This window comes from Malaclemys terrapin, chromosome 16 (assembly GCF_027887155.1).
Source record: "Malaclemys terrapin pileata isolate rMalTer1 chromosome 16, rMalTer1.hap1, whole genome shotgun sequence".
Lineage (NCBI taxonomy): Eukaryota > Metazoa > Chordata > Testudines > Emydidae > Malaclemys > Malaclemys terrapin.
Genome location: NC_071520.1, coordinates 4,338,766 through 4,363,099, shown reverse-complemented (window position 1 = coordinate 4,363,099; position 24,334 = coordinate 4,338,766). Strand labels below are relative to the sequence as shown.

Sequence of the window (24,334 nt, the reverse complement as noted above, 5' to 3'; positions counted from 1 at the left end):
GTTCCTTCCTCCTGGTTGCTAATATTAATGTGTTGAGAATTTGGTCACCATTAACCTTTTCAGTAAAGACTGAAGCAAAATACGCATTAAGCACATCAGCCTTTTTAATGTTGTCACTTATTAGCTCTCTCCTGCCCCACAAATTAGGGGACCTGCACTTTCCTTCGTCTCTCTCTTTCAAAGGAGATTTATTTTATTCCTTCCTGCAACTAAGAAGAGACTGTCCACTTCTGCACGGATCTGTCATATATCTCAAACATAACCAGCAAGTCACCAGAGTAAAAATAAAACTTCACAAGAAAGGAGTGAAATAGCCATTTTATTATACTTAAAAATGAGTAAAAGACCCAGAACACTTTGTCCTGGTTTCTTACCCTACCAGTTGATTTTGTGGTTATTGTTAAGCACCATTAGAAAGCAGTTATTCAAGGTCTTAGTCAGAAAAGAATCAAAGTATTATTTGTACTAGGAGAGTGCCCGGGGCTCCTGGGCAGGGACGGGCGCCCTACTCATCGTACTAGGCACTGTCGGCACTAGGGCAGCATGCACGGTGTGGAATCACAGAGGATTTGCAGTGTCAGTTCTTGCAGATGCTCCCAGATTGAAGTGGGGGCTGCGGGCTCTCAGAGCACAATTGCCTCAACAGGTGACGCGGGCCAGCCCAAAACTACAGCTGTGATGCTATCGCTTCTTGATGGAGGCCAGGTAGGCAAACCAGAAGAGAGCAACGAGGTTTCCAAACAACACCCGAAACTGTGGAGAGAAGTGTCAAGATACAGACTGGCCTGGGGCTGACAGTCCCACTGGGTCACTTACTGCACTGGGACGCAACACCCACTTCAGATACGGGTGTGAGTGCCCATGTCTTACTGACAAGTGTCAGGGTCTGTCTGGATTTGTGCAGTCCTTCACACGTGAACAACTGATTGTGGGCAATGGGGACCTCAGTAACATGTACAGGCCAAAATCTTAAGCACAAGAGCAATTGAGGGGGCTGCTAGCATGGAGGACAGAAATATTAAAGGAAGGGGATCTTAGGGTGATTGATAAGGGGACCCTGGACATATACTAGTGGGGAAAAAAGCCCATGCTATAAACCTGGATGTAGGGCTGCAAAAGCGGTCAGAATTCCCAGGCAAGGACAGCACGTGAGCAGACAGAGACTTACCTGCATAGGGACGTAATTGACATTAATGAACTGGAAGGGGGTCCACACTTTCCAGTTCATTTTGAGTGCTGCCCAGTAACCACTCTTTATCTTCTCAGCAAACGCAGACAGATCCTTCCCCTGGAACACAAGGAACATCGGTGATGGCCAGGGAGACCAGGCCTAAACTCCAGAGGAAGAGGCCCCGACTCTCACCCTTACAGAGCCCTAAGCCACCTGGGCAAAGGGGTTACAAAGACACAGATCCTGATGGAGAGCGCAGCTAGAGAGAAGCACTCACCAGCTGTGAGAGCCAGGCGCACCCGATGTGCATCACACTAGCCATTCCAGCAGAGGGGACCAGAGCGACTGGCCATGCAGTACCCTCAGGAGATCACAAACCCCAGGCTGATGTTAAACAGGAGCATCCCTGCTGTATAGCAGGGCAAGCCAAGGCCCAGAGCAGCTGAGGGAGCTACTTCAGAGCTCACAGGAAGACAGCAGCAGAGCAAGAAGGTCCCCTGCTCTGACCGACAGGGCCTCTTCTAGATCATCAGTGACAAGAAGATAGATGTATCCGTGTGCTTATGTGCCTGGATGGAATCTATCTTAACTGTCTGTTGCAGCATCCAGAACACTACCCCCCAAACCCTACAGCCTGACTTCAGCCAAGGGAGTGGAAACACAGCCTAGGAGCTGGTCCACAGTGGGGGTCTCTGTTCAGTGATGATGCAAAGCACACACTGGAGATAGGCACCTACCTCCAGCAGGTTCATGACGAAGAAGAAGAGCAGCAGGAAGGGTGGAGCAACAACCAGACGGTCCAGCAGAAGCCTCTTGACCATGGCGAAGGGGACATTCGATGGGATCAGCTGCTCCAGGTACAGGTAGAAATAGTGACTGAGTGGCCCTGTGAACAGGAACCTGACAAACCAGAGGGCATGACTGTGCTTCATCGCTGTCCTCCAGCCTTCCATCCAGCTCCAGCTTAGGTTCTTAGCTGGCCTCATTACCACAGTATCTGAGCACCTCATGATCTTGGATGTGTTTATCCCCACAACACCCCTATGCGCAGGGGCAGGGCTCTTATCTTATCTCCATTGTACAGATGGGAACTGAAGTCCCGAGAGACAAGTGACTTGCCCAAGGCCACACAGGAAGTCTGTGGCGGAGAGTACTGTGCTACTGCTCTAACCAGACCATCCTTTCTCTTGCTCCAGAGAGAGATGCTAATGGTGCCATAATAGTGAGGTGGGAAGCACTTTGCAAAGCAGCGTTTCCTGCTTCTCACACACCTCCAGGAGCGGAGCACCACCAACTCAACATCCTCTCTGGTCAAGATCACGCCCATCACCATGGTACCGGAGCACCTTCCAGAGGTGCACTAAGTGATGCAACTAGCACCTGTGACTTACCCATAGATGGCGAATCTCAAGGGCCCGCTCAGGTCCAAGCTTTTAGATGACCCTGGCTTTTTCCGGCTCCTCTCAATGACCTGGGACAGGAGGCTCCCAAGCGCTGACAAAACAGCACTGCAGGCAGAGGGAAGGGATTGAGATCAGAAGCCAGCCAAGTAACCCAGAGTCCAAGAGGGAACCTGAGCTCTGAGCACAGCCATCGGAGAAGAGTGCGGTAGCTCCAGGACCAGTCAGATCAGGGTGGGAGCAGTCACTGATCGGCACAGCAAGCGCTGAAGCTTCACGCTTCCTGCATGCTCGCAATGAAACCCAGCAATGGGGTGGGGGAGAAATTCTGTGTCTCATCTAGATTTCGCAGCACTGGCTCACATCCTGCAGCCCGTGACCAGGGAAATGCTCCCAGCAGCCCACTACGAGGCCCATCACTTTCAACAGAAGAGAATGGGTTTTGTTGTTATTTTTTAAATTAAAGCTTCTGACCCTTATGGCTGTGTGGCAAACATGCCCAGACGTGACCCCCCACCCCCCATACATGGTGCGGCCTTCCAGACTCAGCTAAGAGCCTGTGCTACCTGCTCAGTGATGTGTTGACTCTGAAGACTAATGATAAAAACAAATGGCAGTGTTGGTAACTATTTTACTATGGACCATTAGCAACAGTATCTGGCTAGTTCACATACGCAGTGCCATGGAAATCAGAGATTCGGTCAGGTTCCCCATTCCCTACAGCTCTCCTCTGCTTCAGCCAGCCTCATTTAAAATATCCCAGTGATGGGGCCTTCACCCCCTACCTTGGTGAGAAAATCACATAGCCAGATACAGTTCTTCAAGCCATGTTTTCCTTCTCAGTTTCATCCTCTCACTCCTAGCTGTGCCTCGGCACTTGATGTGAACTACCAGGGAAAGGGACGGGTAGGGCAGCAACCACCCCGCAAAGGAGAAGGGTTATAGGAGGAAGGAGGTGGCTAATGAGGTACCAGCAGAGTTCCACCACCTCGCCCAGGCCCTCCCTCTTTTGAGCCCTGTTTCTGTGGCAGACCAGATCTGTGGACTGCAACCCCATCCATTCAGCAGGGTCTTAAACATCCCTGAAAACTGGCCGCTTTTCTGACAGTCTGCAGAGTCCATTCACTTGAAAGTGTCCTTTAGATTGCAGCTCGGCGTTGAAAGTGGCCCCAGGAGAACTGCTCCTGGCGTGTGCCAGTCAGAGCTGCAGGCTTGGGAGGGAGGGGGGGGGGGGGGGGAGGAAGTTTGTGCTGCCCTGAAAAACCAACCAGCTAAGAGAGAGAGAGTTAAAGGCTCCTGCTGGTGCATGAGCAAGAGAACAGTTTGCTGTGGGCCAAATCCTGCTTCCACTGACAGCCTTCCGCATTGATTGTGACGAGCATTTGATCAGCCCTACCTTCCATTCGTGTACACCTACACAACCTCCCCGGGGCAGTGGAATCACACGCACCAGCCCTTTATTCCTGGGGAGGGTGCGTGGGAAGGAAAGAGCCCGGCTCTCTCAGCCATGGGGAGTATGCTGGACCAGCGGAGAGCAACACAACACGTCTACCTGTCGATGGCCCCAGGTGACCGACAGTCTCCGAGACACCGCTTATACTCTGTCCTTGGGTAGCGTGGCTCACTGGTGGATCTCAAAGAGCGTCACAAGAACAGGCACTATTATCCCTGCTGGCCAGACACTGTCCATTTCGGCAGAAATGGACATAGAAATCCTTTTCCCTGCTCCCAAATGCATAGCCCTAACTTCCCGTCCCTCTGGCTGGTCAGTGCCTCAGGGAGGGGAAGGAAGACCAAGGCCCATGGGAAGAATAGACAGTGGCTGGTGAGAGGGAGCAGCTTGTCTGTCTCTCCATGATACGCCCATGGCACACATCACTGTAGCATCTGAGCACCTCACAGTCTTTAATGCGCTTATCCTCACAAGCCCCGGTGAGGAGGTGCCATTTATCCCCATTGCACAGATGGGAACTGAGGCACAGAGACTAAAGTGACTTGCCCAAAGTTACACAGGACAGTCTGTGGCGGAGCATGGACTTGAACCGAGGTCCCCCAAGTTCTAGGCTAGCACCCTAACCACTAGGTCACACTTCTCCTTTGGCCCACCCAGTCAGAGGCCAAGTGGTGGGAAATTGAGCCGAAGGCAATGGAGATGGTGAAGGAGATGGTGAAGGTGAGGGGAGGGTTTAAAGAGGGGAACTGCGAGAGAAGAAAAAGCAAGAGAGCGCTCTGAGGTTAGCGACATCAGTTATTCACACTGGGCTGGGTTCCATTTACTCTTCAGCGTATCACATGGCCACAGGGCAAACACTGAGTGCTTCACTCTTCTCCACACCTTCAGCCAGGAGTCTCCAAGTGCTTTACACGTCTACATGACAGCGCTACATCGGCACCGCTGCAGAGCGTCTGGGGAAGACGCGCTCTGGGAGCGCTCTCCCGTCGGCATTACTCCACCTCGGCGAGACGCCTGTGGAGCTATGTCAATGGGAGAACGGCTCTCACCACATGCACAGCGCGAAACTTGTGTTGCTCGGAAGGGGGTGGGGGCTTTTCACACCCGAGTGATGTAAGTTAGATCGACTTAACCTTCCTGTGAGGCAAGGCCACAGTGTTCCCATTTTAGAGCTGGGGGAAACAGGGCTGAAGCAACTTGTCACAAGAGTCGGCGATGGAACCCAGGAGTCCTGACTCTCCGTTCCTCGGCTCCAATCAGCTGCAAATCACAAGCTGGGGCACGTCCCCACCTGAACGTGTGGGTGCTTGGTTTGCCAGCCCCACCCAGCCCTGTGCGATCACTTGCTCAACACAGATCTGCTTCTCGCCAGCACTCTCCTCATGCAGTGTGCAACATCTCCGTTTCCAGCTCCGAAACCTGGCCCGGGAGTTACCCCACCTCCAGCATTCAAAGCCAGATACGTCTGTAGCACAGCTTCAGAGTGCATCCCCGTCTTTGTACTGCATGGGAGCAAGACCCCTTCACCTCAATTCCCCCTTCAGCATGTGCCAGGAGAAGGCTCTGTGAACAGCGGCGCCTCCGGGCCTCACAGCAATGGCCCTGCTGATAAGCTCCCGAAGAATGTAAGAACATAAGAACGGCCGTACCGGGTCACACCAAAGGTCCATCTAGCCCAGTACCCTGTCTACCAACAGTGGCCAATGCCAGGTGCCCAGAGGGAGTGAACCTAACAGGCAATGATCAAGTGATCTCTCTCCTGCCATCCATCTCCACCCTCTGACAAACAGAAGCTAGGGACACCATTCCTTACCCATCCTGGCTAATAGCCACTAATGGACTTAACCACCATGAATTTATCCAGTTCTCTTTTAAACGCTGTTATAGTCCTAGCCTTCACAACCTCCTCAGGTAAGGAGTTCCACAAGTTGACTGTGCGCTGCATGAAGAAGAACTTCCTTGTATTTGTTTTAAACCTGCTGCCCATTAATTTCATTTGGTGGCCCCTAGTTCTTGTATTATGGGAATAAGTAAATAACTTTTCCTTATTCACTTGCTCCACATCACTCATGATTTTATATACCTCTATCATATCCCCCTTTAGTCTCCTCTTTTCCAAGCTGAAGAGTCCGAGCCTCTTTAATCTCTCCTCATATGGAACCCGTTCCAAACCCCTAATCATTTTAGTTGCCCTTCTCTGAACCTTTTCTAGTGCCAGTATATCTTTTTTGAGACGAGGAGACCACATCTGTATGCAGTATTCGAGATGTGGGTGTACCATTGATTTATATAAAGGCAATAATATATTCTCAGTCTTATTCTCTATCCCCTTTTTAATGATTCCTAACATCCTGTTTGCTTTTTTGACCGCCTCTGCACACTGCGTGGACATCTTCAGAGAACTATCCACGATGACTCCAAGATCTTTTTCCTGACTTGTTGTAGCTAAATTAGCCCCCATCATATTGTATGTATAGTTGGGGTTATTTTTTCCAATGTGCATTACTTTACATTTATCCACATTAAATTTCATTTGCCATTTTGTTGCCCAATCACTTAGTTTTGTGAGATCTTTTTGAAGTTCTTCACAGTCTGCTTTGGGCTTAACTATCTTCAGCAGTTTAGTATCATCTGCAAACTTTGCCACCTCACTGTTTACCCCTTTCTCCAGATCATTTATGAACAAGTTGAATAGGATTGGTCCGAGGACTGACCCTTAGGGAACACCACTAGTTACCCCTCTCCATTCTGAGAATTTACCATTAATTCCTACCCTTTGTTCCTTGTCTTTTAACCAGTTCTCAATCCATGAAAGGACCTTCCCTTTTATCCCATGACAGTTTAATTTATGTAAGAGCCTTTGGTGAGGGACTTGTCAAAGGCTTTCTGGAAATCTAAGTACACTATGTCCACTGGATCCCCCTTGTCCACACGTTTGTTGACCCCTTCAAAGAACTCTAATAGATTAGTAAGACAGGATTTCCCTTTACAGAAACCATGTTGACTATTGCTCAACAGTTTATGTTCTTCTATGTGTCTGACAATTTTATTCTTTACTGAGATCATCGGTTGATTAAATCAATAGCAGGGAAAATGCCTTAAGATCTCTGGCCAGGGCGTTACGTTGGATCCAGTCTGAACTTTGGCCTGGCAATCAGATTCCTCTTGTTCTGGGGGAAGCTGAAGGGTTAAGTTGGTGTATGGAGTGCTGGCAAGAGGTGCCACCATGATGGCTCTGGAGACTGGTGTTATTATCTAGACTGTGGTAGCACCTAGGGACCCCAATCATAGGAGCAGGGCCCCACTGCGCTAGGTGCTGTACAAACTGTCCTCTGCCCTCCATCATGGACAGAGCAGGTACAGCCCGGGCAGCCGCAGGGCAAGTTTCTCCTGCTCCAGCAACATGCCTCGTCCCCGCCCTGCAGGGACCCGTCTGGTTTAGAGGGGAGCTCAGTGTCTGTGACCCTGAGAGTCCGTGGTGCCTCTGCTGAGAAGTGCAGCCAGTGCCGATGTCTTCAGTGAGTGAGCAGGAGTGACACCCCCGCCCCCGCCCATCACAGCTCAGAGGCTGCTGGACCCAGCCCACTGTGATGTCTTGTGGGCTGCTGACTGCAGCTGGTAACACCCCCGGCAGCCCATGCACACATACAGCCCCACTTTCCGCTCACTGCCTGTTACAGCCACGGGGTGAGAGGCCTGGGAGGTCTGGCCAAGGCTGCTGCCGCACCTCGCCAGCAGGCCCAAGAACTGGCTGACAGGTGGTGTGCCAGCCCCACGGAGTGCACCCAGCCCCGAAGGGCAAGGGGGCGAGAGCCAAGGATCCTGCAATCCCGCTGCAGCTGGGGCTCTGCCCTGGGAACAGTCCTGCCAGACACCTGGCGCTGTCTGCATGGGGCAGGCGGGGAGCACGGGTTAGCTGGCACCGTGTTAACCAGGACTCTGCCCTTGGGTACGCCAGGCCAGCCGCGTGCAGGGAGGTGCGAAACGAGCGCAACTGCACAACTCACAACAAAGCAGGGGGGGTACCGGTCTCTCCCGGGAGGGGGGGGCTGGTTCCCCGGCTGGGCCGGGGTCCCGGTCTCTCCCGGGAGGGGGTGTCAGTCCCGGTTTCTCCCGGGAGGGGGGAATGGTTCCCCGGTTGGGAGGGGGGGCGGTCCCGGTCTCTCCCAGGAGGGGGTGTCGGTCCCGGTTTCTCCCGGGTTGGGGGGGCTGGTTCCCCGGGTTGGGGGGGGTCGGTCCCGGTCTCTCCCAGGAGGGGGGACTGGTTCCCCGGGAGGGGGTGTCGGTCCCGGTCTCTCCCGAGAGGAGGGGGCTGGTTCCCCGATTGGGAGGGGGGTCGGTCCCGGTCTCTCCCAGGAGGGGGTGTCGGTCCCGGTCTCTCCCAGGAGGGGGGGCTGGTTCCCCGGTTGGGAGGGGGTGTCGGTCCCGGTCTCTCCCAGGAGGGGGTGTCGGTCCCGGTCTCTCCCGAGAGGAGGGGGCTGGTTCCCCGATTGGGAGGGGGGGCGGTCCCGGTCTCTCCCAGGAGGGGGTGTCGGTCCCGGTTTCTCCCGGGTTGGGGGGGCTGGTTCCCCGGGAGGGGGTGTCGGTCCCGGTCTCTCCCGAGAGGAGGGGGCTGGTTCCCCGATTGGGAGGGGGGTCGGTCCCGGTCTCTCCCGGGAGGGGGGGGCTGGTTCCCCGGGTTGGGGGGGGGGTCGGTCCCGGTTTCTCCCGGGAGGGGGGGGCTGGTTCCCCGGTTGGGGGGGTCGGTCCCGGTCTCTCGGGGGGGGGCCTGGGGGGGTCAGTCCCGGTCTCTCTGCCCGGCGCTCACCTGGACGCCGCCTTGGTGAGCAGCGGGTAGAGCCGCAGCAGCAGCAGGTACCGGGCGAGCAGCCTGCGGGGCAGCGGCCCCGGCGGCGGCGGCTTGGAGAGCGCCGGGCACATCGCGCCGCGGCACCAGCGACCCTGGGCTGGCTACTGCGCGTGCGCCCGTCGCCTCCGGGAGGGGCCAGCTGGGCGGGGCCCGCGAGCCAAGGGGCGGGGTTCTGAGTACTAGAGTCTGGGCAGGTAGCTCGGGGGCGGGACCAGACCCGCGAGGGGCGGGGCTATCCTTGTTAGGGCGGGGCCTGGGCTCGTTTCCTAAGCTTGGAGGTGGGGTGAGGCTAAAGGGCGGGGCCTGCCCGTGGCGGGGCGGGCCGATGGAGAGGGTGGCTTCTCTCCCATTGGCTGTCGGAGGGGCGTGCGCCAGGAGCGCCCTGTGATTGGCGTAGCGTCCGGAGGCGGAGAACGGGCCCGGCGCCCGCGGAGGGGGCGGCGTCAGGCAGATCTCGCGGGAGCTGGGTGCAGCGCGGGAAATTCGCGGCCGGGATGATGCTGAGGAACAGCGGGCGGCGCCGCGCCGAGCCCGCGGGCGGGGACCCCGACCCCCCCCGGTGAGGGGCGCGCGGGATGGGGCCGTGGGGCGGGGCGGGGGCTCCCTGCGGGCGCGAGGCGGTCCCGGTCCCCGCCCCGCCCGGCCTGACGCGCTGCTCTCCGCAGGGACGATGGCTCCGGGCTCTCCGCCCTCAAGCGCCTGGAGCGCAGCCAGCGGACCGACCGGCTGGACGCGCAGTTCGGGTTCGAGCGGGCCAAGGAGCCGGGGGAGAAGACGGGCTGGCTGATCAACATGCACCCGGTGGGCCGCGGGTGTCGGGGCCGCGCGTGGGGATCCGGTTTGCCGGACGGGGGGGTCACGAGACTGCACGGAAGTGGGGGGGGCTGAGCGGGGGCAGCCTGTGATGCTGGGGGGGGCGGGGGTCTCGGGCTCTGTGCCCTAGGGAGGGGTCTGTGATGTGCTGCTTTCCCCTCTGGCAGACAGAGATTTTGGACGATGACAAACGCTTGGTCAGCTGCGTGGATTATTACTTCATCCAGGAGGATGGGAGCAGGTTGAAGGTGAGTCCCTTTAACCTTAGGCGCAGAGGACGGAGGAGCCGCTGCCCTTGGAGGGTGCAGAGGAGTCTGGCTGGATGGTTTGGGGGGAAGACTTTGCAGAGCTGTACACTGGAAACCGCCTCCTGACTGACGCTGGAGCATTAACACCAAAGGGCAGCTCCTCCTTTGGGCACAAGTCCCATTGACAAAGAGGGTGCAGAAGGGAGTTGGGTGACTGCATTAAGGGGTACAGACCCCGCAGATTGCCTTGCAGTTCAGTTGACTCTTTCCTGGTTCTCCTTTAATCCATAAAAGGGCATTGTGAGGAACACTAAGGAAACAGAAAGACAAACTGGGCAGGGTAATATCTGTTATTGGGCCAACTGTCCAAAGAGATTACCTCACCCTTGTCTTTGTAACATCCTGGGACCAACACCGCATACACCTAAAGAAACAGTCTGATCACCAGTCCAGCCTCACGTCTGTGCTGCCAGGTGTAGGTAGGGGTGGTTGGCTGGAGGTGGGATTGGGCCACATGCGTAACGTTTGCCTGTATTGTTATGTATCCGATGCATCAGTCAGAGGCAGGTGAGGATGCCTGCATGAGGTTTGCTCACAATGGCCAGTGATTGCCATGGTAGCAGGAGGTCAGTGCTGGCCTCATCCTGTGGTGCCTCCCTGCTGCGTGGGTGGGTGTTACTATAGTGTCTTCTATGTTCTTGCCCTGAAGTTCTGCTTTTCCTAGGCGTCCAGATGCTTCAATTCCTTCTTGATTAGATTTTAAGGGGGGAAGCTTACTCCGCCATGGAATTCTGTCTGCACAGGCTGGGGTGGGAAGGGCCCCCGCTGGACTCTGCTTGAGAGCCAGAGGGGAGTGGGGAGGGTGTGTTTGTGTGTCAGGACCAAGCTGAAGGGTTCATGGGAAGGTGTGTGTTAGATTATTGTTTGTGCGCGAGAGAGAGACAGACAGCAGCGTGGGTTTATGCAGGTCTGTGTGGGTCTCACACACTAACCCATAGCGGGAAATGTGCTGAACTACATGCCTCTCCCCTCCTACCCAGGCATGTGCCATGCTGACTGTCTCTGCTCTTTTCCAGGTGGCCCTGCCCTATAAACCCTACTTCTATATTGCAACCCGGAAGGTGGGTATGGACTCCGTGGCTGTGGGGCTGGCACACAGGGCTTGGGGTAGAGTGTGGAGGCAGATGTGGGCATGAACCAGGGGTGTGAGTTAGGCAGGTGTGGGGCTGGGGCAGGAGCACGATAACAGCCTGAAGGGGCTTGGGGGGAGGGGGAGGGAGGTCCTGGCCGCTGAGACAGTAATCCAGGGTTATAGTTGGGCTTGGAAGGATCAGATTTTTATCAGTAAATGCTGATTTTTGCTGAACACCCACAAACCAACGAAAACACGCTTCCATGGCTAACAATCTACATTTACAGATAGACCAAATAAGAAAACTGCTGCTAGAAAAATCATTAGAGTTTGATTTAAGGATGTTTACTTTGTATATTTTGACATGGGATGTTGACAATTTCTCTTTTAACCGTTATAAACCTTGAACTTCTTGAATTTCAACATCTCCTGTCATGAAATAATCGGCTGGTCACCTTTGCCTACTTTCCTGCAACTGTGAAAATATAAATAGGAACAAATTGAAAAAATGTTTTAAAATGAATATTAATATGATATTATCCATCCAAATGATAAAATATTGACTTCAGCGCTACTTGCAGTGCTGATGTCTGAAGCCTCGCCGAGGCTGGCTGTCAGCGGTCGACCCGAAAGGAGATGGCAAGCAGCTATACCAAATGTACATAATCTTTCTGATGTGTTTCGGAGGATATTTGCTTGTGTTTCTGAATGAGCTGCCCCTCAAAGTACCAGCCACCTGGCGCTCTTGCTCAGCGAGCCCTTCAGCTCCTAATCAGCAGCCCTGTTTGGCTTCGGCACACAATCCTGTGACTAAGTGCACCTTTCATTTCTGTTCACGGCCCAGTAGGGAGCTGAGGGTTTACTGTCCTGTCACTCTGCCCCTCACCTGGTTAGCTGCAAAATTGAGGGCCTGGCTGACAGTTCTGGGATTTTACCTTTTAGGAACCTTGTTTAAAACAAAACCAAACTCCTCTCCCAGTGTGGAAGAGATTGGTTTCCAGTCAGGCCTCTATTAAAGCCCCTGCCCATCTAGAGGTGCAGGACACAGCCCCAAGTGAGACAGTATCTGTAAATCTGCTCTGCTTTGATGGGCAGGGCTTTGGCTGCCCTAGGGTGACCAGAAATCAGGATGGGCCCGGGGGAGGTAATAGGCACCTATGTAAGAAAAAGCTCCAAATATCGGGACTGTCCCTATAAAATCGGGACATCTGGTCACCCTAGGCTGCCCTCTTGAAGCTCTAGTCTCTGTGCAGGGCTGCGAGCGGGAAGTGTCCTCCTTCCTCTCCAAGAAGTACCAGGGGAAAATCGCCAAGCTGGAAACGGTTCCCAAAGAGGATCTGGACTTGGTGAGTAGCTACTCTGCCCCCGGTCCTGTTGCTGGTCGGTTGCACAGCTCTAATGGGAAAGGGGCGTACAAGTCTGGGGAGAGTGGGATGCAGGCTGGTCTGTATGGCTCTGTTCTCCTAGGTCTGTATTCTGCGCATACCAGGCATAGGGCCTGGACATTGATCAGGGGAAATAATGTTGACTCTTGACAGGCACTTTCTCTTCCCTACCTTTCTCCCCATCCACACCCCTCAGCCCCTTGTTCTGTGGTCTCTTCTCACCCCCATCTCCCCAACTCCGACTGTCTTTCTTGGTCCATCTCCTTTCTCAACCGCCTCTCGCTTGTACAGACTCTAGCCCCCCCATTCTCACTGTCGTTTCCTCATTGGCCGGTCCGTCCCTTTGTAGCCAAATCACCTGGTGGGCCTGAAGCGGAACTACATCAAGCTATCTTTCAACACTGTGGATGACCTGGTGAAGGTGCGGCGGGAAATCTCTCCTGCTGTGAAGAAGAACAGGGAGCGGGACCAGGCGAGCGACACCTACACGTCCATGCTGTCCAGGTACATGTTCTCCTCTTTGGCAATACACCTGGAGGGGCTGGTCCCAGGGCCCAGCAGGATTCCCTTATGTTCTTGCACTGTGCTTAGCGAGGTGTTTCCCATGTGACCCAGACCTACCTCTTCTCTAACCAGCACTGAAAGGGTTAACTCTAGCTGTTTCCTTTGCTCGGTGTTAAGTTGACAGGTCCTGAAGTCAGCTCCTCTGGATAGGGAGGGAACTCCCTGAGCTGATGCTTGCCCTGGTGACCACAGCAAATGTCCCAGTTCTCCTTTGTCCATGGATCCCACTCGAGGTGAGCGTGAGCCTCATACATGCAAATCTCTCGCACATGAGGCGCATGTGCACCTTGAGTGGGATCCACACAGACAGAACACCACAAAGAACCACCATAACCCTAGGGTAAGTAACTGTTCTTTTCCTTTTCTGAAGCTGGCTGCCGGATTAATAGGGAAGAGTTCCTTCTGGTGACTGCCCTAGCATCTGCTGGTGCTACTGTCCTGTTCAGGTCACACTGACTAGAGCTGCTGCTACAGTGTTGTTTCTTATCTTCATTCCCCCTGAGTCTGAGACCTGTGCATAGACTGATTATTTAAACCATCCCTCTCCCCTGTGCCTTGCAGTGCTCTGATCGGTGGCAGCCTGACCATGGATGATGAGGGGCCCTCGAAGAAGACTGTCAACCAGATGGACAACATAGTTGACATGCGGGAGTACGACGTGCCGTACCACATCCGCCTGTCCATCGACCTGAAGATTCATGTGGTGAGTGAAGAAGCCAGCGTGCCAGGAGGGGGTAGAACGTTTGTTCTAGCGCTGTGCCCTTGAGGGGCAGAGGTGATGAAAATTCTTTGTCTCTCATCCATCCAAGGGTCTCCATGGCAACGAGTCAGCCTTTGTGATGTAGGCAATTACTGTTAGCCCTGTTTCTCAGCTCTGGAAACTGAGGCACGGCAGCCAAGTGGCTTGCCCAAGGCGACAACTTGATCCCGTGATAGAACTGGGATCCTTACCGCCCAGCCCCCTGCTCTGGCCCTTAGCCCATGCTGCCCTTCTTTCAGATGGCATGTATTAGGTGTCAGCTCAACACCCAGCACATGGTATTGGGAGATGCCGTGTTAACGCAGCTCCTCTGATTCTCTCCTGCTGCGACAGGCTCATTGGTACAATGTCCGCTATCGGGGCAGCATCTACCCTCCGGAAATCACCCGCCGAGACGACCTGGTGGAGCGACCGGTGAGTGCTCCAGTTGGGGGCGGAAGTCTGTGCCTCTCCTGCGTGGCTGGTTATTCTCTGCTTGAAGTTGGCTTCCACCAGTGAAATGGGGTGAGGTTTTCCCAAACGTGGCTGGTCTTGTACCACAGGCTCCAAAGGGATCATGGTGCAAGGTTAGAGGATGGGCTCGAGGTAGCGGCTTGGGTTGATTAGGAGGTGATGTGATCAAGCAGTGTTTCTGCCTCACTTCACTCAGTTAGCACATTGTCTCTGCCCGCACTAGCTGGAATCACGTTGTTTGGATCCAGGCTCCCGTGCTGACCTTGACGTGTTGGGTCTTTTTCAGGATCCTGTTGTGCTGGCCTTTGACATTGAAACCACCAAGCTCCCCCTGAAGTTCCCTGATGCAGAGACAGACCAGATCATGATGATCTCCTACATGATTGATGGCCAGGTAACTGTCCAGCCAGGGCTGCTGCCTCCACACATTCCAGCAGCAGAGCCCGGCTCCGAGCCCACCCGTGACTTCAGCCAACTCCTTTTTCTCTTATTGCATGTTGCTTAGTGTCTATGGCTCAGGGAGTGAAACTAATATCTACACCAGAGACTGTAGGGTTCCCAAGGGCTTTCCTTTCAGTCTTCTCTTACAAAACCCGCACTCCTTCCATCTGGGGCTAGGGGGCCCCCCTCTTTGGATAAGCAGCAATACCTGGGAGAGGGTGGGGAAAATTCAGGACTCTCCATCATTGTCTCCTCCCAGTCCCTCAAGCCTGGTGATAGACACAGGTCCTTGCACTGGCTGATGCACCACCAGCATCTTCAGCCCCAAGGACTGGCCAAGCTGGCTCTGTGGAGCTCTCCCCAAGTACCCTGCACTTGCGGTGCACGCGTTCACTAACCCTTCTCCTTTGCTGCCTCCTAGGGCTACCTGATCACAAACAGGGAGATCGTCTCTGAGGATATTGAAGATTTTGAGTTTACTCCCAAGCCGGAGTACGAGGGTCCCTTTTGCGTCTTTAACGAGCCGGATGAGGTGAGTAGGTTCGGTTTGGAAGACGAGATTCAAATTGCCACCCAGGTCTAGGCAGGCCAGAGAGAGTTGGCTGCTTCCTTTGGGGATTACAGTGTGATCGTAGTGTCGGTCACAACAAATGAACAGGTTTTGTTTCCTGTGTTTAGTCACACTAGAGCAGATCAGGTTCCGTGAGAAGGAGAGCAGAGGGTAGGTTACGTTATATCCACATCTCACCTTTCTCTTAAATCCAGGCCCATTTAATCCAGAGGTGGTTTGAACATGTCCAGGAGACCAAACCCACCATCATGGTCACTTACAATGGGGACTTCTTTGACTGGTAAGGATGGAAGTGGAAACTATAGGGCAAGTCAGCTGGGGGCAGGAGCAGGCACTAGACCATGTGTCCCTCCTTCATTTCCAGGGAGTCACAAGGTGGCTGTGCAAGGCTGTTCTGATCCATGTGGAGTATTCAGCCACTCTGTCTGGAACACCCTCTCTTAAGAGCTCTTTCTCTGAGCTGTGGGACTGATCAAAGCCAATGGGTCCCACACTACAGAGCCCTGCGATGTGGGGGAGGTGGGGTGCAGAGCCGCGTCTCTCAGGGTGGGGAAGCAGTGACCCTGGATGTTCCAATCTAGTTACTTCTAGCTTTCCAAGCCCTGCTCTGCCATCTGCACAGCCGCGTCTTGTCTCTGGTGTAAATACCACCATGTTTACGTGCTGCTGCTCCCAAACTGGTGGGGCAGTGAACAGAGAGGAGACGAAGAAAACTGCAGAGAGACCTGGGGAGAGCAGAGCAGTGGGGGGCTCTATGCAGCTTGGGTTGGCTGAGCATTGAGTCCTGGGTCCAGATACAGAAGGTCACTGAGTAGTTGTGCCCATCCCCTGTGTAACACTGTGCCGAGGGGACTCTTTGGGTCCAAACTCTGTATGGTAGCCGGGAAGGGAAGGGAAGGGGGCTGGGAGGAGCTCTGGCTTGCATGGCCTGTAAAGGAAGCCAGGTTTGAAAGCACTTCTCCAAGGGAGGAGAGGTGAAGGTGCCTGTGTTTGTGTTCCCTCTGTACTATGCTCCGCCTCCCTCCCCAGGCCCTTTGTGGAAACCAGAGCCGCAGTGCATGGACTGAATATGTACCAAGAGATTGGATTCCAAAAGGACAGCCAAGGAGAGTACAAAGCCTCCCAGTGCATCCACATGGACTGTCTAAGGTACCAGCTGCTGCCTCCCTTCTGGGCACCCCTGGCTCTCCCCCTCATGGCTCTGGGTTTGTAAAGTGCCCGTTCCCGGAGGAGCGTGGACACTGGCCAGTGAGCTGCCCCTCAGGAGACGTTGCTCACTGGCTTCATGCATAGTGCCTCGTTGCATTGGTGGGTCAGTCCGTGTCCAGCTCTGGGTACGCTAGGGTCTGGGCAGTGCAGCAAGCTAAGGCCTGGACCTGGCAGATGTCTGCTAGCGCTCTGGCTTGGCTGACGAGTCCGAGGGGTTGGCCTCAGCCCATTGCCTGGCGGGCGGGTGATGACATTCCAGCCTGCAGTCTGAGCTCGGGGACCCAGGAGAGGCAGAGGAGAACGAGTGGTTTAGTCAGTCCTGTTCCTATGGGACGGGGATCCACAGTCCGGATAATCACCCTCCTCCTGCCGGTAGTCCCAGGGTCACGTCCCCTGCACTCAGTGATTTAAAGTAGGAGGGCTGAGGAGTGCTGGCGCTGGGACTGGGTTTAAGGGTTGCAGAGGATGCAGATGAGCAGGATTGAGGGCACTGGCACAGATGCCCAGCCCCTCCCTGCACTAGGGCTGGCTCCCGGTACCTTGGACGAAGGCCATGCCCTCTCCCCCCACTTGTCTGAGTAATCAAGGTGCTGCCAGTGTGGTTCAGGGTTTCCTGGGGCAGGGTGGCTCACTCTGGTTCCTCTCCCCAGGTGGGTGAAGAGAGACAGTTACCTCCCCGTGGGGAGCCACAACCTGAAAGCAGCAGCCAAAGCGAAGCTGGGTTACGACCCGGTGGAGCTGGACCCCGAAGAGATGTGCCGGATGGCTACAGAAGAGCCTCAGGTACTCTCCGCTCTGCAGCCTCTGGACCCAGTGATCAGGAGACAGGCCCCGGGAAGCTTGGGGCACTGGTCGGCATCACTGACCATTTGGGCTAGTTCTGGGTGGGCATAAATGCCTTCGGCTAATGCAGTGGGCATGGAAGGAAGCTGGAGAGTCACTTTGGCCTCCTCTGTCTCTGGCAGCCTTGGATGGGGTTCCCATGTAATCAGCAGAGCCTGCCCGGGGGATAGCTCAGTGGTTTGATCATTGGCCTGCTAAACCCAGGGTTGTGAGTTCAATCCTTGAGGGAGCCATTTAGGGATCTGGGGCAAAAATCTGTCTGGGGATTGGCCCTGCTCTGAGCAGGGGGATAGACTAGATGACCTCCCGAGGTCCCTTCCAGCCCTGAGATTCTATGATTCTATGATCCCTCCTGGTCCTGTCATGTTGATTTCACTAACGGGACCGGTCACTCATCTACAGCGGGTGAAGCACTTGGGCCGTAGAAGTGCTGTGCAATGCTTCACTCCCACTACAGCGGGGGGGGAAGGCTCCGTGTACACGTGGACAGGAAGCAGCTCCCCACTCCCAGCACTATGGGGCATATGGGCAGTTACGTGGCAAGTGGCTCTTTTCCCCCGTCCCCTCTGAGCATACAGCTCGTAGACAGTTACTGTCTGTGACTGCCCATTGCCCACGTCCCCCCGGGCTGTGGTGTGTGCAGCGGGGAACAGGCCCGGGGCAGGCGTCGCTCTGCTAGACTCATCCGCTGAGCTCCACTTGAATTAATCCAGCTCTTTGCTGTTTCCCATCAGACGCTGGCCACTTACTCGGTGTCCGACGCTGTTGCTACCTACTACATGTACATGAAGTACGTGCACCCGTTCATCTTCGCCCTGTGCACCATCATCCCCATGGAGCCCGACGAGGTGGGTGCGCAGGAGCTAGCGCCCGGGCTGGGCCGGGCAAAGGAGCTGAGTGCTCTGTGTCGGTGGAACGCGGCCATGCTGGCAGAGGGTCCCCGTTGCCAAGGGGCGAGGCATGAGAGTAGACTTGGAGGGGGGGGGGCATGTCTGTCAATAGGGGCTGTGGCTCTTGCAGTGCTCAGAGCTCCCAGTGACTTCAGCTGGAGTTCTGAGCGCTCAGCACGTCTGCAGATCAGGCTCCCGCCGGTGTTACACGGGGCGCTGGGCGTTTACCCAGGAGAGGGCATTCTCCTGGGCCAGAGTCACTTAGGGATCTGGGGGGAGCTGTCTGGGCTAGCAGTTTTGAGGAAGTCTCCCCCTGTTGCACTAATACTGGTGACGATGGGAGTGCTGGGAGATGTGGCATGGGCAAGTTCACACCGGGTAGGCCTGCCATGAGCCCCAGCCGCAGGGCAGCTCTCTGCCAGTCACTAGTATAGGTGCAGTGTGTGAGGCTCCCCTAAGGGATCCCCTTCCAGGGCAGGGGGTTCTCTGCTCCCCACTATTAGCACAAGCTGGGTGTTGCCAAGCCAAGCACCTTGTCTCGCTGTCCCCCGGGTTCCTGCATGGCTCGCTCCCGGCCATGTGTCCTGATGCCGAGTGCCCCCACGTCTCTCCCTGCAGGTGCTGCGGAAAGGCTCAGGGACGCTGTGCGAGGCGCTGCTCATGGTCCAGGCCTATCACGCCAACATCATCTTCCCCAACAAGCAGGAGCAGGAGTTCAACAAGCTCACCGAGGATGGGCATGTGCTAGACTCGGAGACCTACGTCGGGGGCCATGTGGAGGCACTAGAGTCGGGGGTCTTCCGCAGCGACATCCCCTGCCGCTTTAAAATGGTGTGAGCCTGGGTGTGATCTCCCCTCCCCCCATCTCTGGGGCGGGGAGGGGTGTAGAGAGCCCATCTCCCCCACCCCCGCCCCCCAATTAGTAGTTACTTTCCCCTGTGTTTTCTGTTGTGCTGGGATCCTCTGGCTCCTGAATCCAAACATAGCTCAGACTGGCAAAAACCTTTCCCCAGCTGGAACTAACAACCAGCCAAGCCAAAGGAATGCCAGGATCTGAGACTTCAATGCTGGCCAGCGTCCTGGAGTCAGCCGCCCTGCCTTCCTCTCCGTCAAGATCACACACGACCTCCTGCCCTCTCTCCTTGCTCTGTCTCTCACCCACTCCCAACTGGGTGCTGCTTTCCACAGCACTCCCTGTGCCCACCCGCCCTTTCCACCTTCAGTCTCTCCCTGCAGTGCCCGCCGCTCACTGTGTGTTCGTTGGGCTTTTCGCCGGTACGTTCACTGGGGCCGGGGCTTGGTGTAACGTGCTGTAGGGACCCAGTGCTATGGAATAGGCCAGCCCAACAACGATCGTTCCTGCCGCAGAAGATAGGGCGGCACATAGGCTGAATATAAGAGGTCCTTGCTAGAGCTGACCCTTGGGTCTCAGGGACAGCAAGGGTGGACTAGGAGCTGGCGGCTAGGTCAGCTTTGTCCCAAGTGAAACGCTGGGGGTGTACGGGTGTGCTCCTAATCCTGGGAGCGTGGCTTTCCAGCTGTGGGAAGCCTCCTGTTTCATGCCCGTTTTGTGCTGCCCAGACTGTATGGCAGTCGTAGAGCCCTGTAGGGAAACGCCGGATCTGCCTGGAGGCTCTGGCTGGATGGGGTCTAGGATGCACAGTGCCTGCCAAGGGTCTGCTGGTGACCTACACTGCTCACAATCTGCCTGTGCCCCCATCTCCTTCAGTGCGGTTAGACCCTGGGATGGCAAATGTATGGCTCTTACCAAGGGGAGGGAAACACACCCTAGAGTAAGCTGTAGGTTAGTGTGGAGAGTGGCTTGTTGCATGGATGCCTTCCGTTGTCCTAGGCCCATCTAAAGCAGGCACAGAAACGGACAGCTCGGGAGGAGTTTGTAATTGCTTTCCTCCCCCTGGCTAGGGGAGGGAGGTTGGGTGAGAGGAGCTGGAGACAGCCTCATAGTTACACTGTCATTCCCATGTCCCCCCAGAACCCTGTTGCCTTCGACTTCCTGCTGCAGCGTGTGGAGAAGACCCTGCGGCATGCCATCGAGGAGGAGGAGGGTTTGCCCCTGGATCAAGTCACCAACTTCCAGGAGGTAGCTTGGACCTAGGCCTGATTCCTGCCTAGGTGGGGGTGTGGCACAGCTTGGGGCCTGTAGGAGACGAGCCGTGTGTGTTAGCATCATATAGCCGCTCCCCTTTAGCTATTGTTCTTTTCAGCCCTGAGTTCACCACCTTCCCCCTCCCCCCACCTGTACCTGGCCCCATTCCGTTGTATTAAATAGTTAACATCAGAATCAGCGTCCTGTGACTGAGGCTAATGGGAATCAGTGCTGGTGACGATCAGAATACTGCTCCGTTGGCTGTTACTCCGGGTCCTCGTGCGCTCTGTGCTCACAGGAAGGTTGAGTGACGTACCTGTCCCTGTGGAGGGGAGGCCGTGCCGTGTACTCGGCTCACTTGCTGATTCACTTCTGTCTGGTTTCTGCCTCTTCCCCTCACCGCAGGTGTGTGATGAAATTAAAGTCAAGCTGAACTCCCTGAAGGACATTCCGAACCGGATCGAGTGTCCCCTCATCTACCATCTGGACGTGGGGGCCATGTACCCCAATATCATCCTTACAAACAGGCTGCAGGTGGGTAGCAGGCAGCCTCCTCCTGGGTTCCCATCCCAGTGGGACAAGGCTCACAGACCCTGCCTGCTTCCCAGCCAGCGAGAGCTAACTGCCCACTCAGGAGGAAGTGCGGCAGCAGGGCTGGGTACTGATGCCCAGTCGGGCATTTGGAAGGGCCTGCTATACATACGGCTGCCAGCGGGTCAGGAGAGAAGCCTCTGAGGAGGCAGAGCTCTGAACCCAGTTGCTAGAGGCCTGGGCTGTAGGCCAAGCCGGGGTTAGAGCCAGGTTCTCTGATCTCTCTCTCTCTCTCTCTCCAGCCCTCGGCGATGGTGGACGAGGCCACGTGCGCTGCCTGTGACTTTAACAAGCCAGGTGCCAATTGCCAGCGCCGGATGACCTGGCAGTGGAGAGGGGAATTCAGTGAGTGTTGCTTTCTTTGCAGAGGTTCCTTTGCTGTGCTACGCTGCAGGGAGACCCCGGAGCCTGGTCTAGGAACAGTCCTCCCCCGACTCCTGTTCAGACGTGCTCATGGCTGTCCTTCCCTTGCAGTGCCCGCGAGCCGCAGCGAGTACCACCGCATCCAGCAGCAGCTGGAGTCAGAGAAGCTGCCCCCGCTCTACCCGGACGGCCCGCCCCGTGCTTTTCACGAGCTGTCCCGTGAGGAACAGGCCAAGTTTGAGAAGAAGCGACTGGCGGGTGAGAACTAGCTTAAAATGACATTTACTGAACTCTGAGTGCATGGCACCTTGTGATTCAGTTTGCTCCATCGGGGTGCTGAAGGGTCACTTCCCCTGAAGATATTTCTCCAGATTAGCTCCCCCTGTTTGCCTAGTCCATGCTGGTACAATCTGCGGGCTCTAAGGGATAACCCACTGCCACCTTGTAATGGCACTGTAATGTAGACATTGGCTAGGCAGGCACAACTGGCTTTCTCCCTTCCATCTGTCATCATACACCTCCTCTGTCCATGTGCTGAGTGTTCTTGTAACCAGCTGCTTCTTCCTAGCTGCTGAAGTTGGAGTTACTTTGTGTGCCAGGACCGATCACGTCTGCTCTCAGCAGGCTGTTACGCCAGCTCTCTTCTGAGGTCCCCGTTGGGGCTGGGCAGTGAGTTTCTAGCCCTTTGGGTTGTGAAGAAAACCCTCCAAGTTTAGTGCTGTAGTCTGTGGAGAGCGCTCTGGATTCAGTCTGAGACATGAACAGCCCCATTCATCTCAGATGAGTTTTAACTCTGAAACCTAATGATGAATAGCAATGTCAACCCCGGGAGCGTTTTTACTGCTCGTGAGGCACTGTTTAGCAGACCCATCCCCCTATTCTGGGGCTTGAGGGTGGAGCGTGAGGAGAACACCATCACTCTTTTTGTATGCCCCCAGCCTGACCCCTGTGTTGGCAGGTGCTGTTTCTCCCTGCTGTTATGGCCTGCCCCATGCAAAGCTTAGTTGCTACTGCCATCCTCCTGTGCCCACCAGTGGGGGTGAGCGTCCGTGTGGGCGTGCTGGTCTCTGGCTAAGTGCTTCTGCTGTCTCTCCGGCACAGATTACTGCCGCAAGGCCTATAAGAAGCTGCACGTCACCAAGGTGGAGGAGCGCGTCACCACCATCTGCCAGCGGGAGAACTCGTTCTACGTGGACACCGTGCGAGCCTTCAGAGACCGTCGCTACGAGTTCAAGGGTCTGCACAAGGTGTGGCCGTCGGATCCCTCTGCCCCGGGTGTCACTGGGGGAGCCACGAATGCCCTTGTCCTGGAAGAGCTGATCTCTGCTTCCAGAAGCCGCCAGGGCCAAGCATGAGCAGCTATGCTCAGGAGCTCTGAGGCCGGCTTGCTGAATCAGACCCAAGCTCAGAACAGAGACAGGTCCCTCCATGTGGCAGTTCCGGGAGGGCCGAGGGGACATGCCTGGGTCTCCCACTGATCCATCTTACTCAGTAAGCAGCAGCGGTGAGGCATGAACAGCTCCAAGACCCAATCGCTTGCTACACCAGTGAGCTGAGTGGCTGCAGGTTTAGTTCATCTGGGATTTAGCCAACACTGCACCCAGGCATCCTGTTTCCTTGCCCTGGGTTCACTTTGGGGCAGCACATTTAAACCGAGACAGCCATGAGGTGAGAGGACTGCAGACTAGAGCTGGGCTGGGAGAGGGGGACCCTAAGCATACAGACTGCTCTAAAGGGGACAGGGATCGGCTCCCCTCCTCCCTGGAGGCAGGGAAATGCTGCAGCAGAGCAAACCAGCAAGAGGAATTTCCCTGTAGGCACTGGGGTGAGCTGGGTGTGGAGATGGGGGCTGGGCTGTGGGTGCTCATCGAAGGAAATGGCCCAGAGATGGGAACTGGGAATCAAAGCCCATTGGTTGGTTTTATTCCCTTTGCTGAGCCGTATGCTGCCTAAGACTCTGCGGCCCCTCGCTTCGGGCCCAGAGAGCTGCAGCTCAGCTGTCAGCCCCTTGTGCGTCCCCATCCTGTCCCAACGCCAGTCGGGCCCTCCAGCTGAGGGCGGTTGGGACCTGATGTCCCTAATGCACATAGGAAAAAACGAAAGACCCTTGAGTCCATCTCCAAAACGGCTCAGCAAAGGCCCAAACCATCTTGTGCTTTGCGGCTTGTCTTCAGTAATTGCCTCAGTCCTGCCCCCAGGCACGGGGTGGGCTAGAAGGCCCTGCCAACCCACGTGGCTCTGCTGTTGGATTTCATCCCATCTCCTCCCACTACGCAGTTTGCTGGCATCTGTGCAATGAGATGGGGGCAGAGCTGATTGGAGGCAGCTCAGCTGCTGTTGTGTGACGTCTGTGAGGAGCACATCCTTCAGGGCTGAGCGGGAAGCAGGAAAGCTCCTCTCCATCTAGCATGCGATCTTGTTCCCTAGGTCCAGGAGAAAGGGATGTAGAGTCTACGCAATTGATCCCGGAGCACCCATCCCGTACTGGGGGCTGTTATCTTGGGGAATAACTGGACGCTGCTCATGTCTGTAGTGCCTGGGCGGGAGCGTTCTGACCCGTGCGTGGCGCTCTCTCCCTCTCTCAGGTGTGGAAGAAGAAGCTGTCTGCCGCCACAGAGATGGGAGACGCCACTGAAGTGAAACGCTGCAAGAACATGGAGATCCTGTATGACTCCTTGCAGCTGGCACATAAGTGTATCCTCAACTCCTTCTACGGCTATGTGATGCGCAAAGGGTGGGTGCTGCCTGCAGCCCTCTCCGAGGGGAGCTAGACACACGCTCCTCCCTGCCAGACCCCTGCTGGGAGAGGCTGCGGGGGGCGGGGGGGTCACTCTAGTGATTCTGCCCCCTCCTTCCCCAGCTTCTCGCTGGTTTCCAAGCCTGTGAGTGATCCCTGTACCACTCCCCTTACTGCTGTTATTATGGCAGCAAGACCCCTTGTGCTGGGCCCTGAACAACCAGCAATAGACAGTCCCTGCCTCGAAGAACTTACAGCCTAACCAGACAAGTCCGGGCGGGGAAGGGGATACAACCTACCACTGGGCATCACTCTTGCCCTTCGACCTTCCCTTCTGGGTCTCCTTGCCATGCC

At 55.6% G+C, this 24,334-nt stretch overlaps 2 protein-coding genes across 2 annotated transcripts in view; one reads left to right on the top strand and one right to left on the bottom strand.

The window, feature by feature from the left end:
- Positions 1-303: 303 nt before the first annotated feature.
- Positions 304-8,987, bottom strand: PXMP2 (peroxisomal membrane protein 2). The gene is made up of 5 exons (XM_054006861.1): positions 8,832-8,987; positions 2,563-2,679; positions 1,909-2,071; positions 1,169-1,288; positions 304-753 (listed from the first exon to the last, which is right to left on the bottom strand). The coding sequence occupies exons 1-5, from the start codon at positions 8,942-8,944 to the stop codon at positions 682-684; spliced, it is 585 nt and encodes a 194-aa protein (XP_053862836.1). The 5' UTR covers positions 8,945-8,987; the 3' UTR covers positions 304-681.
- Positions 8,988-9,356: 369 nt separating this feature from the next.
- POLE (DNA polymerase epsilon, catalytic subunit) overlaps positions 9,357-24,334 on the top strand; it is a 35,972-nt gene continuing 20,994 nt past the window's right edge. The window contains exons 1-21 of the mRNA XM_054005951.1: positions 9,357-9,432; positions 9,539-9,674; positions 9,854-9,934; positions 11,011-11,055; positions 12,320-12,412; positions 12,801-12,955; positions 13,577-13,718; positions 14,109-14,189; positions 14,515-14,622; positions 15,091-15,201; positions 15,435-15,520; positions 16,270-16,389; positions 17,100-17,232; positions 18,027-18,140; positions 18,801-19,013; positions 20,176-20,283; positions 20,695-20,823; positions 21,123-21,225; positions 21,355-21,501; positions 22,345-22,490; positions 23,829-23,977. Of these exons, the coding sequence (XP_053861926.1) occupies positions 9,368-9,432; positions 9,539-9,674; positions 9,854-9,934; positions 11,011-11,055; positions 12,320-12,412; positions 12,801-12,955; positions 13,577-13,718; positions 14,109-14,189; positions 14,515-14,622; positions 15,091-15,201; positions 15,435-15,520; positions 16,270-16,389; positions 17,100-17,232; positions 18,027-18,140; positions 18,801-19,013; positions 20,176-20,283; positions 20,695-20,823; positions 21,123-21,225; positions 21,355-21,501; positions 22,345-22,490; positions 23,829-23,977 (2,465 nt within the window). The 5' untranslated portion in view covers positions 9,357-9,367. The remainder of the gene's footprint in view (positions 9,433-9,538; positions 9,675-9,853; positions 9,935-11,010; positions 11,056-12,319; positions 12,413-12,800; positions 12,956-13,576; positions 13,719-14,108; positions 14,190-14,514; positions 14,623-15,090; positions 15,202-15,434; positions 15,521-16,269; positions 16,390-17,099; positions 17,233-18,026; positions 18,141-18,800; positions 19,014-20,175; positions 20,284-20,694; positions 20,824-21,122; positions 21,226-21,354; positions 21,502-22,344; positions 22,491-23,828; positions 23,978-24,334) is intronic.